Genomic DNA, 15529 nt, shown 5'->3' with positions numbered 1-15529 from the left:
ATAAACCCTGTGGGAAGCTTTCGTCCTTATTTTGCCATAAGTATCTGTTGAGGAAGTGACTTGATATGAAGAATAACTATATGTCCGCTTTTAAAAGAACAACTTGGAAAATTATTTTCCCCTCCCTCCATCTTTTCTCCAGTTCAGTTGTATCTCTCTCTCTTTCCACTTAAGCCTCATTTTATTTTCTGGGATTTATATATACAATATGACCAACCCCCATTTCCCACCACCAAAGAGAAAAGTTAAGGAAATGAACTGGCCTTAGGTCTTTAACTGACATTTTTTAAAAAACCTGTTTGATCCCCTTCAACATCAGTCAGATGAAACAAAAAGAGATAATTTCAGAACCATCACAGTATCTCATTATGGGCCTATATAGGCTGGCAGATGAAAGGGATCATTTGTCAGATTTTGAGGTGCCCTTGGGGCCCATGAGAGATAGTGAGAAATGAGTTCAGCCTTCCATAGAGTTATGAAGTAGAAGGATGAAGGAATACATTCCTGTATTCTGCTTTATTGAACAATGAAGCAGTTTGCACATTGCTATGGCACGTACTGAAGAGGGCGTCAAGTAGGACATGAAACCAGATATAAAGTTGTTTTGTAAGTCACAACTTTGACAACTTTGAGTTGCCATTGTCTGAACTCACAGTCCGTTGGTAGACCACAGTTTTGACCATTCCTCTCACAGTGGCTACTCTGTGGATATGGAAATAAACTGATAGAACAAACCAAATGCACACTGAAAGCAGAAACATAGATTTGCTAAACAAAGATTTGCTATGTTTACACTTCAAAAAGTCAAGTAGTGTAGCTGGAAATTTACCTGAACCTAGCAGAAATCATGGCTTGGTGTTCAATGTCAGCATTATGTCAAACTCTTTCGAATTTTATGTCGTGCAACAGCTGTTTTGTTCACAAAGCTTCACAAACTAATTTGCTTCATAAAGAGCTAATGAGTAGCTATTTATAATGAAACATTGGGCGCTATTTGATGTATCTTCTAACCTAATGACTGTTGTACATTACATCCAGATGGATTCTTTTTCCTTGGTAGGATGGTGCAGAATTGTGGGGATTTTTTTTCGAGTGGGGATGTGAAAACAAAATGTATGGAAAAAATGTTACTAGTCAGTCATACTTAATAAACTACTATTCACAATAACTTATTAAATTAAGATTATGGCAGAGCAAACAAAACAAAATGTATGTAAAATATCTGAAACTCTTTGTAAGCACCTGAATTAGCAGCATGATCAGTTTGGGGGGGGGGGGTCATATCAAGACAGCATTTTTAAAGCAAAATTAAGTGTTCATTTTTTATCTTCTTTCTTCTTCTTTTATTTGCAGTGTGTGCTGTATTTGTGGGCCTTGAAAATTCTTTATCCCAAAACACTGTTTTTACTGCGTGGGAATCATGAATGTAGACATTTAACAGAGTATTTCACATTTAAACAAGAATGTAAGTATGAATCAAAATTACTTATTTTGCTTATTTTGGGGTGTGTGTATGTGTGTGTAAAAATTCATTCAGGAATAAGAACAACCAAACTCGCAAATGTTTTACAAATAGCTGCAACATGGAGTCAACTTAATCCTTTCCTTAACTTCTGTATCTGATCTTTGCTGTTTTAATCATGTAAAACATTGGAGAATTTACCTTTCATGAGTTTAATGCCCTCGAAGCAGAGCCATAAAATTAACATCGGTTAACGGTTTGTTCCAAATTGTAGTGACCTTACTCCAAATAGGACAACACTTACATCCCTTTGGAGAACTCTGATGTAGAAATGTTACTTCAATGAAAGTCTGCAGGTATTAGGAAAGTGGAAACAAGAGGATCATTGGAAACTGGCTGAACAAGATGTTCTAGCTGTAAAACAATGGCAGAAACTTTGACAGGTTTAAAATTCATTTTCACTAACATATACACTTGGTCCTCAACATTTGTGGGTTTAACATTTAAGAATTTGATTATGAGTAGATTTAATACTGCCTCTCTAGCGATCCTAAATCCTCCAGTAAGACCTAGAGATTCCTAGAGAGAATGCATAATTAGCAATCTCTATGTCCTCCAGGCCAACTCTAGAGATTCCTAGAGAAGTGTTATCTCATGTAAACAAATAGCATTTCTAAAAGTTGCTGTTTTTCCACTTTCATGGGGTCTTGCGCCCCTAACTTTAGTGAAATTGGATGGCTGACTGTATAGAGAAACAAGGGAGGTTGTTGCTGTGTGCCTTCAAGTAATTTCCAGCCCATGGCGATGAGCATGTTGTGATATTTTCTTGGTTTGATTTGTTTGGGGGAGTGGGGGGTGAATTGTAATTATCTTCCTCTTGAGACTCATGGTACCCAGTAGGTTTCCAAGGTCAAGCAGGGATTCAGGTTATGTCTCTTGATTTCCTAGTCCAAAATTCAAACCCCTACATCACATTTTCCCATTCACTGGTGCTACTTCCTGCTCCTCACTCCAGCTCAAATCTCTCTTGCTTTGAAGTATCAGTAATTCCTGGTTTGTTTCTAGTTGTCTCACCATTTTGCATAAGCAGCTGCATTGAAATCCTGGAAAGCTACCATTGAAAAACCATGACCTACAGATCTGTCTCCAGTGACATTTCCTTTGCAGAGCTTAGGATGAAAAGGCTTCTAATTTATTTGAACACATCATAATTTATAGAGTTATTAACATGCATATTTGTGAATTAACATTTCCAATTAATTGAATGTTCACATTTATTTCATAATAACATTTCTGTAAGCAATTAGATGTGGGATGAAAGTTTATGTGCTGACCTGCCCTTTAATAGAACGGGGAAATGCATGATTCAACATAAAAATGATAGCTTTTGGGAAGGGACATCTGAGATGATTATAGAAATGTTAGCCAAAGTTCAAACGATTGTTGTGTGTATTTAATATATAGGCAGTTTAAAGACTGATTCATGCCATGAAATTTAGTTTTCATTATTTCATGGATTTAAAATGGCCTTAATATGTTTATTTATCAACTTTGTGTAGTGTATGTTTTTCAAATGGAATTCAGGCTCGTTAGACAAAATTCCTAAAGTGGAATTTATCATAAGGGAACAGCAGCGTGTCTAATAAAATAGATCCTTTATACAAAAAAGAGGAAAATGCTACAGTTGACTAGTTCAATCCATCAAGCTATCTTCTGAACAAACCAGGAAGAAGTGCATCAAACCAGAATAAATTGAACTAAGCCAAGAAAACTAATTCCTCAAAGTTCAAGAGTACATATGCAGACTTTTTCTGAGATTTAATGTGCAGCACCAGATGGATTTTGCTTTGGGAGGAGGTTCTACTGCCAGGCTGTAGGGGAAAATAATTTCTAATTCAAGAAGACCACCAGAATAATTTCTTAAGGCAAGGGCATCTAGGTAGGAGTTTCAAATGAATGTCTTAGCTGGTGGATAAATCCGGAATATAGAAGATTAAACCAAGCAAGCCTTGATCAGTTTAAAGTATGCTAGATACTTCTCCACAATGATGCATTACTGGTGGGAAAAGAAATGACGTAGTATGTGCAACTCTGTTTGCACAGATATAGTAACTCCTCAACTTCAATGCCTCTATTTATCTCTTTTCACATCTACTGCAATGAATGGGAGCATCAGGTTTGTTGTTGTTTTGTACCTTCAATTATTTACCTAGCAAAGATATGGAGAACTTCACACGAATTGTAAGATATCCTAACCAGTTCCTGGAAAACATAACTTTTTTACAGCTCCCAGAATTTCACAGCCAACATGGTTATGCCCAGCTTCATTGTAGTTCAGAAAAGTTAACTTTTTAAGACTTTGATCACTGCAAGTCCACCTATAAGTATAGCGCTATATCCCATGGAGAGCATGGGTTTGTTCTCATAAGCCTTGGGAATGTCAGACTTGAGTGCAGTAGATTCTTGAGTGCAGTAGATTTCTCCCCTTTCTCAGTAACCTTTCCTTAATGTCCAAAAGGTAAAATAAAGTATTCAGAACGTGTGTATGATGCCTGCATGGATGCCTTTGACTGCCTTCCTTTGGCTGCTCTGATGAACCAACAGTTCCTATGTGTGCATGGTGGCTTATCTCCAGAGATCAATACTTTAGATGACATCAGAAAAGTAAGTTCTGTATCACGGTATGCCACTGATTAAATTCTTTTTTTAATCCACTTGCTTTCTGTTCCCATTTTCCTATTGTTTGTATATTGGGAGGCATCTTAGCAACATTTCTTGTTTTCTTTTGTGGTTATTCAAAAACTTATATAATGTGGATGCCAGAGACATGTATTACATAAATAGCATGTATGAAAGGCAGTCCCTATTGAGTTTATTTCCCTATTTTCAATAACTCTCATCCAGATATAACTATTCTGACTATTGTGTCAGAAAATACAGGCGATATGCATCTTAATTAACATCTGATATACCCTTTTTGATCCATCATCTGTTAACATGAATCAGTTTTATTATCTGGATCAGTGCATCACTATTTACTAACCCTGGTAAGTGCAAACAGTGCAAATTGCGTGGCCGGGCTACAGACCATTGTGCATTCAGGGACAGAGGTTTTCAGAAAATAAAATAAATGATTTAGCACATTTATTTGACATATTTGCCATATTTGGTCAATTATTATTATTGCAAGTTTTCATATTAATTTTGCATGTTTTCTCTAGTAATCAGATTATTTCCACTAAAATATTTGATGAGAGATATAGTTTAGACATTACATTCAGTTCCTGGAAAACATAACTTTTTTACAGCTCCCAGTACAGACTTTACATAAAAATAGGGGTTTTTTTGGAAATATTTTAAATATTTTTAAAATATGACAAAATATTTAGCAATAAGACCACTAAACAGCTTTGTTTATATTTTTGGAAAATAAGATTACAAATACAATGATAATGCTAATTTTTCGTATCTAAAGAGTTATTCAGCAATGTTAATTTTTGATATTTATGCATTCTTCCTAGGGAAAAATGAAAACAAGATTACAATGTAGAAACTGCTCACCTTGGCTGCCATTATATTGAATACTTGTGTTGTTAATTTGAATTTGTACAAGAAAATATGCCAATGATAGGTTTCAAGGACCCTTTAAATCTTTATGGCATGTGTTGTGAGGGACACGTGGCAGGAAGATGAAATAATTTTGAAAAACAGACAAGTAACTTCTCCCCCATTGAACCCAAAAGGTAGTGTGCATTTTGATTGCACAATTACCGTTTTGGATCCAAGTCACAGTCCAATTGCGGACGAGATATGTAGGTGTAATTATACAAACAAGAGATATCTAGGTTCTTAAAAGTTTTTTTATCTTATCACTCTCAGACAGACATTAAGCTGTTATTCCTGTTAAGTTCCCTATTAAGATATCAGGGAGAGACAGAGCAAAAAAGACTCCTCAAGAGCCTGGAAGAAGGTTTCCATGAGTTTTGGTACACCAGAGGTTGAAAGTCACGGTCACCTCCAGATGTACTCAGCAGTACTTTCACCATGTCTTGCCATTGGCTGTGCCATTTAGTACTGATGGCAGTTCAGCAACATCTGGAGGGTCACATGATTCATCAACATAGGGGGTCACCTGGTTCCTACTCTTGTTGTATAGAAATGTGCCCCTGCAATACACCTTCACCTAGACTTTGGTGGTTTCCCATTCAGATGATTTGTTTGTTCAATGGGTGACTCTGATTTCTTTATAGCAATTGTGTCAGCATTTGATTGATTTCCCAACTATGACTAATAGAAAATTAAATAGTACTGTTATCTATCGATCATCTATCTATATGGAATTATTTAGTTGAGGGAATTGATTACCTTCCTTCTTTCTCCCTTCTTCTTAATTAATATGATAGTGAAAATAAACTTGTTGAGGTGTGACACTCAGCTGTGGAAGGTATCTTTAGCTTTTATCCAAATCTCAGAAAGATCCTTGGCCCAATACAAGTTAAGACCCTCTGTTTGAGCTTGTGTGGTGCATTAAAAGAGCCAGCTGTATATTTTGTATCAGTAAGAAACACCAAACAAGTTTAATTTATCTTTGTTCTCACTGGAATCCCATATATCTATTAAATAATCAGTAATAACTGTTGGTTTCCTTTGCAGTTTCAAAACAGGAGAAATGTTTTCTTAATGCAATTTGCTTATGAACATTTATTATTTTATTTTAGGTATACTATTACACAAAAGCATGGATTCCTTTAAAGCAGAAGAGAGCAAAACCTGGTTCTTCTGATGTAGCACTTAGCCGTTCTCTTTGTCTTCTCTTTTTCTCAGTTAGATCGATTCAAGGAACCCCCTGCATATGGACCTATGTGTGATATCCTGTGGTCAGATCCCCTAGAGGACTTTGGAAATGAGAAGACTCAGGATCATTTCACTCACAACACAGTTAGAGGGTGTTCATACTTCTACAGGTAAGGGGTCTTCTTTATAAATTGGTTTATAAATTATAAATTGCAGATTGGTTTGAGCGGTTGTATTAGTCTGACATACACTACTAGATAAGCCATTATACTGGTACTTTTTGGTATATGGCAGTGGTTCTCAGCCTGTGGATCCCCAGATGTTTTAGCCTTCAACTCCCAGAAATTCTAACAGCTGGTAAACTAGCTGGGATTTCTGGGAGTTGTAGGCCAAAACACCTGGGAACCCATTGCTTGAGAACCACTAGTATATGATGAAAATATTTGTGTAATTGGTGAGACTCAGGATCTGAATCAGGATCTGTTACACTGATATTTATCTGAATCCAACACATAAACAGTAGAACACTAACCCTTCACCTCCATTGTAGATTTCATCACACAGTCTTGCTTCCATTGACGTCTTAATCGTCCTTTTATCTATTTACTGACACACAGCATATGGTTTTAATTATACTAGGGCTTCTCTTATTATCAGAACTTTGGATGATTTTAGATACAAACCACATCCAACAGAGTCTGCACTCCCATCCCGTGATTCCACCAATGGAATTTTGAGGCATAGTCTGCCAAGAACATTATGGCCAGCTTGGGAGGATAGTGAGAGCAATACGTGCCTCACTTTCTGGTGACATGCAATGGCTTGCTCACATGAGAATGATGGCTCCATTGTAGAGTGGAATCATCTTTGGTTGGCTGCCTTCTCATATCGTAGTTTTTAAATGTAACTTCAAAAGTATTTTAATACTTCTATGCTTCATGGCCAAAGGATGTAAATGGTTTTTTTCAGATTCATATTTTTATTGTATTTGCTTCATTTTAATCGTATTTATTTATTTATTTATTTATTTATTAAACTTATATGCTGCCACTCCCCTAGGGCTCGGGACGGCTTACAAGAAAGGCTAAAATCTAACAATTTAAAACATTTTTAAAATATCTTTAAAAAAATCTTAAAAACACTCCCCCAAGGCTCGGAGTGGCTTACAAAAACAAGCTAAAATCTAAGCAATTTAAAAACAGCAATATTGTGTTGTGTATGTTATTAGCCGGCTAGAGTCCCTATACTGGGAGAAGGGGGGGGGGGGTAAAAATAAAGTAAATAAATAAAACTGCCCCTGTTCAGCCTAGCCTCTACTAGTCTTGTGCATTTGTATGAAAACACTACCTGTTTCTATTTGTACCATCCGTGTGGCCCCGTTTCCGTCCACCGCTTAGGGAAACAGGTGTCTATACAAATGAGCTTTTCCATCCAAGGTCCGAAAACCAGCGGTTCTTTGGGCCTTGGGCGGCAAAGTGCCAGGGCTTGCCAGCCAGGGCCTACATTGAAGCAGGCCCAGCACTTGGCTGTAGGCTGTGCCTGTCGAGCCCAGTAGCATTTAGCACTCAATGGCTTGTAGGCCCGGCTTGCAGAGCCTACAGCCGAGCCCCAATCGCTCGATGGTTGTATGCCAGGCAGGCAGGACCTACAAGCAGCGAGGAATCGGCGCTCAGCTGTAGGCCCTGTGAGTCTGGCCTATGAGTGTCAAGCACTTGACTGTAGGCCCTGCAAGCAAGGCCTACGAGCCATCAAGCGCTTGGCTGTAGGCCCTGCCTGTTGGGCCTGCGAGTGTTGACCACTCGATGGCTTGTAGGCCTGACTCGCTGGACCTATAGTTGAGTGCTGAGCACTCAGTGCTCGTAGGCCGGGCAGGCAGGGCCTACAGCCAAGTGCTCAATGCTCAACTACAGGCCCTGCAAGCTCGGCCTATGAGCGTCGAGCACCTGGCGCTTAGCTGTTGGTCCTGCCAGCCAAGGCCTACAGCCAAGCACTGAAAATCAGCCAATCAAACGGCTATTGTTCCCCCACTTTTTCCATTTCACTGCTTCTTTCGTTTCAGAGGGGGTTGTACCGTTCCGTGCCATCCGAATGGCATGGAACAAAACCAAGAAAGAAAAAGATGAAACAAGATTTGGGCCCAACTCTAGCCTGTACAGCCTTAAACTGATGACCAGTGAACGTCTTGAGTTTCAGTGAATGGAACCTTTAATTCATTACTTTTGTTCTTAAGATAGTCTTACTAAATTCCATAATACTTGTTTCACAATAAACATACATAGTGCTGCAGTTTAAATGAGCCTAACTGAGCACAAGATTTCAGTTACAGATGTATAACTTGCCTGTATTACCAGCTAAATGTGTATTAAGGGTGCTTCCTTTTTCGTGATAATGAAATTAATCAAATAGGGAGCAAAATGGAAGCATACAACATTGTTCTGTTAATGTATATGACAGTGAATTAAGGCCCCTGGTGGTGGCGCAGTGTGTTAAAGTGCTGAGCTGCTGAACTTGCAGACTGAAAGGTCCCAGGTTCAAATACCGGGAGCGGAATGAGCGCTCGCTGTTAGCCTCAGCTCCTGCCAACCTAGCAGTTCAAAAACATGCAAATGTGAGTAGATCAATAGGTACCGCTCTGGCAGGAAGATAACGGCACTCCATGCAGTCATGCCGGCCACATGACCTTGGAGGTCTACGGACAACGCCGGCTCTTCGGCTTAGAAATGGAGATGAGCACCAACCCCCAGAGTTGGTCATGACTGGACTTAATGTCAGGGGAAAACCTTTACCTTTACCTACGGTAGTTAAGTAAGACCTGTTGATTATACTGCAATGAATATGAAATGTTTGTCAGAAATTGCAAATGAGTAGACCTTTTCTTACCCAATTACATGAGAAACTATATCTAAAATCTTCTTCATTATTTCATATTACCAGTAGCTCCCATGGTTATATAACTAAAGTCAGTTACCATAGCAACTTCAGTATATTGCCTATGTCGTGGGATAGATTCATAGAAAGCACTTAACCCAATGTGGTTAAGTGAATCAAAAGACTATGACAAATAGAGCAGTAATTTCTGGGTTTTTTTTTACTGGTTGCACTCTTGTCCATGGCCTTCCTTGCTTGTGTATAAAGAACAAAGAATAATGTGGCCGTGCCAATCTTCATCCTTTCCTTGCTCTTTAAGGACTGGGTCTCAACACAGAAACATTTTTTAAATAAATAAATAAATTCATTTTGCCATAATGTTCTCCCAGAAAGACACTGTAAACCTGGAAAAGGCATATGAAAAGACTAAAGACTAAATAACACGATTAAAGAGTTTGGACATCTTTCCTACAAAGAACAGTGAAAGGTAAGAAAAAAGAGATGATGGACAAAAAACCTGAAAAAATTATCGAATAAATTATGGAAAACAGAGAGCTAAATTTTGCTCCCTGAAGATGCCAGAACACAAAGTTACCCACCATGACTGTTGTTTATTCATTCAGTTGCTTCCAACTCTTCGTGACCTTATGGACCAGCCCACGCCAGAGCTTCCTGTTGGCCATCACTGCCACCAGTTCCTTCAAGGTCAAGCCAGTCACTTCAAGGATACCATCCATCCGTCTTGCCCTTCGTCGGCCTCTCTTCCTTTTTCCTTCCATTTTCCCCAGCATCATGATCTTTTCCAAGCTTTCCTGTCTTCTCATGATGTGGCCAAAGTAATTCATCTTTGCCTCTAATATCCTTCCTTCCAGTGAGCAGTCAGGCATTATTTCCTGGAGGATGGACTGGTTGGATCTTCTTGCGGTCCAAGGCACTCTCAGGATTTTCCTCCAGCACCAAACTTCAAAAGCATCTATCTTCCTTCGCTCAGCCTTCCTTATGGTCCAGCACTCGCATCCATAGGTTACTATGGGGAATACCATTGCTTTCACTATGCGAACCTTCGTTGCCAGTGTGATGTCTCTGCTCTTCACTATTTTATCGAGGTTGGCCATTGCTCATGACTCATTGACCATGCTCATTGACCATGACTGACAACAATATATATTCAAGAACTTACTTGCTTTCATTATTTTCCACCATAACCTGAATAGTAAATATAAACAGGAATTGGTGATGAAGTTATTGTGTTTGCTTTGTTGAAGATTTGAAATAGGTAACATTTAGGCTTCCATCAGCATTATTATTAGAGCTGTAAATTAGCATATTAACTTGATTACTTTCAGATATACTAGAGTACAAGTGCCACCATTTCTCTTAAAAGGAGCCCCCTGTGGCACAATGTGTTAAACACTTCTGCCAGCAGGACTGCTGACCAAAAGGTTGGCAGTTCGAATCCGGGGAGTGGGGTGAGCTCCCATCTGTCAGCTCCAGCTTCCCATGTGGGGACATGAGAGAAGCCTCCTACAGGATGGTGAAACATCCTGGTGTCCCCTGGCCAACGTCCTTGCAAATGGCCAATTCTCTCACACCAGAAGCGACCTGCAGTTTCTTAAGTAGCTCCTGACACAAGAAAAAAATTCTCATCCAATGGCTTAGGCTCTAAGTTGATATGATCAAATGTTCATTGGAAGACATGAAGTTGCTATCCAAGACATTCACCACAGTAAAGCTGTTTGAAAACAGCTTTATGTAGCAAATATTTCATGGTTTATACAATGGCTTGATTTCCAAATAAATATATGAAGAATATTGAAAATGCCTCTTGACATTCTTGGCACTAGCAAATTGGGGGCTATGGAAACACTCCACAAAATGGAGGTGCCCTCAGTACTGAAAACATGGCTTTGATGGGGTCCCTGTTTTCAGTGGTATTCCAGATGCAAAGATAATGATTCTACCACAAGTCCTCCAAGGTGAACTGAACCACCTAAACTGGTCTCTACAGGCCAATGGATACTCCACCACAGACATCAGAAGAGCTGCAAGGCCAAGAACAAACCATGAGAGTCAAGACAAAGATCCATCCAGAAGAAAAGTGTTCTTACCATACAACAAGGAAACCTCTGACTTCATAGGGAAGCTGATGAAGAAACACAACCTACAAACTATCTACAGAGCCACTAGGATAATCCAACAAATGCTACGTTCAACAAAGGACAAGAGAGCTCCTTTCACCTCTGCAGGAGTCTACCGTAAACCAAGCAGCTGTGGACAGTCTACATAGGGACCACCAAATGCAGCATTGCCCAAACACGGATCAAGGAACATGAGAGGCACTGCAGACTAACTCAACCAGAGAAGCCAGCCATAGCCAAGCACTTGATGAACCAATCTGGACACAGTATATCATTTGAGAACACAGAAATGCTGGACCACTCTGACAACTATAATGTCAGACTACACAGAGAAGCCATTAAAATCCACAAGCATGGAGAAAGGAGGAAACTATGAAAACCAACAAAATCTGGCTACCAGTATTTTAAAAACCTCTAAAGTCAGAACAGTAAATAAAGAACAACACTCTGAAAACAAAGAAATTCCAGGCATAAATCAATCAGGGCCAGCCAACACCTCCAAACAAAGGATTTCCCCAGGCAGGAAGCAGCCATGAAATGCCAATCAAGGTGATTAATTACAACATTCACACTTGCCTCCAATAGACCAGAGTTCTTTCTCCCATCCTGGACCTTCCACAGATATATAAATTTCCCTTGCTTAGTTTTCTAATGTACCTCACAACCTCTGAGGATGCCTGCCATAGATTTGGGCAAAACATCAGGAGAGAATGCTTCTGGAACATGGCCATACAGCCCGGAAAACTCACAACAACCTAACTTAAGGAGAACCATGTAGAATCAGAACAAAGACCTATTTGATTCAAATGGTAGCCATCCACTTGCCCCTGAATGCCCACCATCTCGACATGCATACAGCTGTACCCACCAATTTACATATACAGAGCCACACTCTTGGCAACCAATTTTGAAATGATGATTTAGAAACATAATTTCTGTTTGACTTTATAAATTCATGCTGAACATAATTGTTTTTCGTACTTGCACATTTCAAAAGTAAGGAGGAAAATTCCCAGCTTTTAAAATATAGCTTCTTAAAGCCAGCTCTATTTCAGAAAACAAGGAAATCTTTCATAGCTTGAGGTTTTTCCGAGCATTAGAGAGAAACCTCTGAGAGGACTGATTAATATGAAAAATCTCTTGCAGCAGCTGATGCTGTCAAGCTAGCAAATGCTTTTATTTTATCTTTTTTTAAATACATCCAAGCTTCTCAAATTTACAAGCTTGGTTTTTAAGCAGTGGGTCTATTGTGCATGATAGTTTTAGCCAGTAAAGCCAGGCTCAAGGGAAATTAATTTTTCCTCATTCAGTGAAACAGGAAAAAAGAAAGCCAATTGCATTAGAGTCACCATTAAGAATAGAGTTTGTAACAATGTCGACAAAACCCTTTGAATCTCTCTGTGGATAGCAAATTCCAAGCTATGAAATTAAAAATACAGTAGGCCTGCTTATGCAAACTCATTGAATACAGTTTCATTTATACATGAAGAACTTTGGACACCATAGAATGGTTCTGGAGGACTTTGTGATGCCTAGGCATGTGCCCACCCCCCCTAAGTTTCCAGCATTATTCTTTGATCAATTTCTGCTGGAAGTTGACCATAAAATTGTATTGGAGGTCTAGAGATAATACTTTTCTAGGGATTTTCTCAGTCCTCCAAAGTGAATCCATGATATGCTTTAGTCAGAAAACCAAGACAACATTCATTTCAGGTAAGGAAACTAGGGACCTCCTCACACGGCCCTTCCGGGCTGTGCCATTGTCCTGGCTAGTAAAAGAGAAGGTGCACGGGGTTCCCTGCGCACTCTCCCTTCTCATGGTTCCCTGCACTCTCCCTTCTCCCCTCATCACATGGAGGGGACATGGAGGGTGCTTTGGCACCCTTTCCCTTCTGCCATCAGATGGCAGAAAGGGTGACAATGCACATTGCTGCATCACCCTTTTCTCCATCACATGAGGAAATGGGGAGGAAAGTGTGGGTGGCTCCATTAGAGCTGCCAAAAATACACTTTCTTCTCTGTAGCCATGGAGGAAGTGCCTTTTGGCACACTTCCGACTTTGGGAGGACAGTGCGTTGTATGATGGCACATGGCACACCCTGTCCTTGCTGTGTCACAAAGTGGCAAAATGGGGCAAAGACTGGGTAGAATTCCAGATAACACTAAAATTGTATTATACAAAGGGTCCTGAAATTGATTTCTTGCATAATACATGGACCTACTGTACAACTAGGAGCCCCGGTGGCGAAGTGTGTTAAAGCACTGAGCTGCTGAACTTGCAGACCGAAAGATCCCAGGTTCAAACTCCGGGAGCAGCGTGAGCGGCCGCTGTTATCTCCAGCTTCTGCCAACCTAGTAGTTCGAAAACATGCCAATATGAGTAGATCAATAGATACCTCTCCGGCGGGAAGGTAATGGCGCTCCATGCAGTCATGCTGCCCACATGACCTTGGAGGTGTCTGTGGACAACGCCGGCTCTTCGGCTTAAAAATGGAGATGAGCACCAACCCCCAGAGTCAGACACGACTGGACTTAACGTCAGGGGAAACCTTTACCTACTGTACAACTTGCTATGTGCAGATCCTTTGTGGATTTTGTTACAGATCAGTCTGGCCACAGATATTTAGCCAATGCAACTAACAGTGTCCAGATGCACACATACATCTTCTGCTTATCTGTGAATAGTCAAAAGGAAAGAGAGAAGGATTTTTCATAGGTATCTAAATGAGCCTGTTTTTTTCATCTCCGCTTTGTATATGCACCCATGTACTGCCACATGAGGGTTCTAGTTTTAGGAGGAACAGTGACACTTGCAAAATCAGAAATTGCAAAAGAATTGAAAAGAAAGATGGATGTGGACCCTGCAACTCCATGGGCCACCGAGTAAATTGGAAAGAGCCTGGGATCATGGCCATTTTGAGCTCTTCTTAAGGAAACAACATTACTTCATTTAGCACTGGTCACCCAGAAGAATGGCGTTTTGCAAACCCAATATGTTTCCACACCTCCATTTTTCCCCAAACGGTTTGCACCATAAAACCCTAAGCGCTACATTGAATAAGACTATAGGCCCATATGTTTATACAAAGACATGTTGATTTCATATATCAGTCCAGATTTCAAATCTGTTTGTTACAGTTGTCTGATTTTCCAGATATAAGCATACTTGGGTCTGCAAGGCTGTTAACGAGAGTAAAAGGAGACTGTTGCTATGTTCTCTATTCTAAATTGTTATTAATCTTTTTAATTACTTCTGGTCATGACCTGAACCTAAAACAGCTTAGAATGAGATAAAAATCTGGGTGCAATTGTTCCTTAGGGCCCTCCCAAAAATTGTTGAAGCTTTTGTAAGTTAAAAAAAAATGGAAACACAAGAAGAGTGTGACTCTCCCAAATTCTCATGAGAGACATGCAATGTTTTTGGAACTCTGGTAGGTCATTCCTACAGTAAATAGTCTGTCTACACAGTCTTTGGTAGACCCAAAAGTTTTATGGCCCCAAAGTGTTGTATTTGTTTGTTTTCGTAGCAGGTAGGCTGACCTTGTTTCATCTTAAATGGCAAGCAGAAATGCATTTCAAGGCTAAGGGAACTCATGCTGAAATGTGTTCCCATTTTTCAAGCCCAGTAAATTTGTGTTGCAAGCCTTTAGCTCCAAGCAAGGTGTTAGTAGCAAGAGCAGAAATTGTTCATGTCTGTTGTAATAGGGCATACATACCCTAAAGGCACCAGATCTCATCTTGGAAACTAAGCAAGGTCAGGCCTGATTAGTACTTGGATGGGAGACTTCCAAAGAATACCAGGTGCTGAACTGGCCAAATTACTTCTAAGTATTCACTGCCTAAGAAAACCATGTGAAATTAATAGGGTTGCTATAAGTCAACAAACAATGTGATGCCACACATACACACAATCTAAATTTGAATAAGGACCATATATTTGTATTCATTCTGATCGTGACTGCTGTGGAGCTGCTCTACATTTTTTGATACTAGAGATAAGTTTGCTTGTGATGACTTTCCCTTGTAACATCAAAGTTGTTAAAACTCTTTATTAAAAAGTTCTATTTTCAAGTTTGGGTGAGGTGAACATCACACAAAGACTTTATTGGAGAATGAAAAAAAATGTTATAACTTTCTCACACCGTGCTGTGCACAATTCCCGTAGTTTCACTCCTTTGTGAGGTGGTCTTCCAACATTTGGGAAACAGTTGGGAAGAATAATATAACAGTCTTCTTCCAGAGTTTTTTTCCATTAAAAGTACACATT

At 39.6% G+C, this 15529-nt stretch overlaps 1 protein-coding gene across 3 annotated transcripts in view; it reads left to right on the top strand.

Moving 5' to 3' along the window:
- Positions 1-15529, top strand: part of ppp3ca (protein phosphatase 3 catalytic subunit alpha) — a 214661-nt gene that overhangs the window by 159057 nt on the left and 40075 nt on the right. For all 3 annotated transcript variants that reach the window (XM_062982377.1, XM_062982376.1, XM_062982375.1), the window contains exons 4-6: positions 1354-1465; positions 3981-4126; positions 6287-6426. In XM_062982377.1, the coding sequence (XP_062838447.1) occupies positions 1354-1465; positions 3981-4126; positions 6287-6426 (398 nt within the window). The remainder of the gene's footprint in view (positions 1-1353; positions 1466-3980; positions 4127-6286; positions 6427-15529) is intronic.

This window comes from Anolis carolinensis, chromosome 5 (genome assembly GCF_035594765.1).
Source record: "Anolis carolinensis isolate JA03-04 chromosome 5, rAnoCar3.1.pri, whole genome shotgun sequence".
Classification (NCBI taxonomy): domain Eukaryota; kingdom Metazoa; phylum Chordata; class Lepidosauria; order Squamata; family Dactyloidae; genus Anolis; species Anolis carolinensis.
The sequence above is the reverse complement of the archived record's forward strand: the minus strand, read 5'-3'. Positions and strand labels throughout refer to the sequence as shown.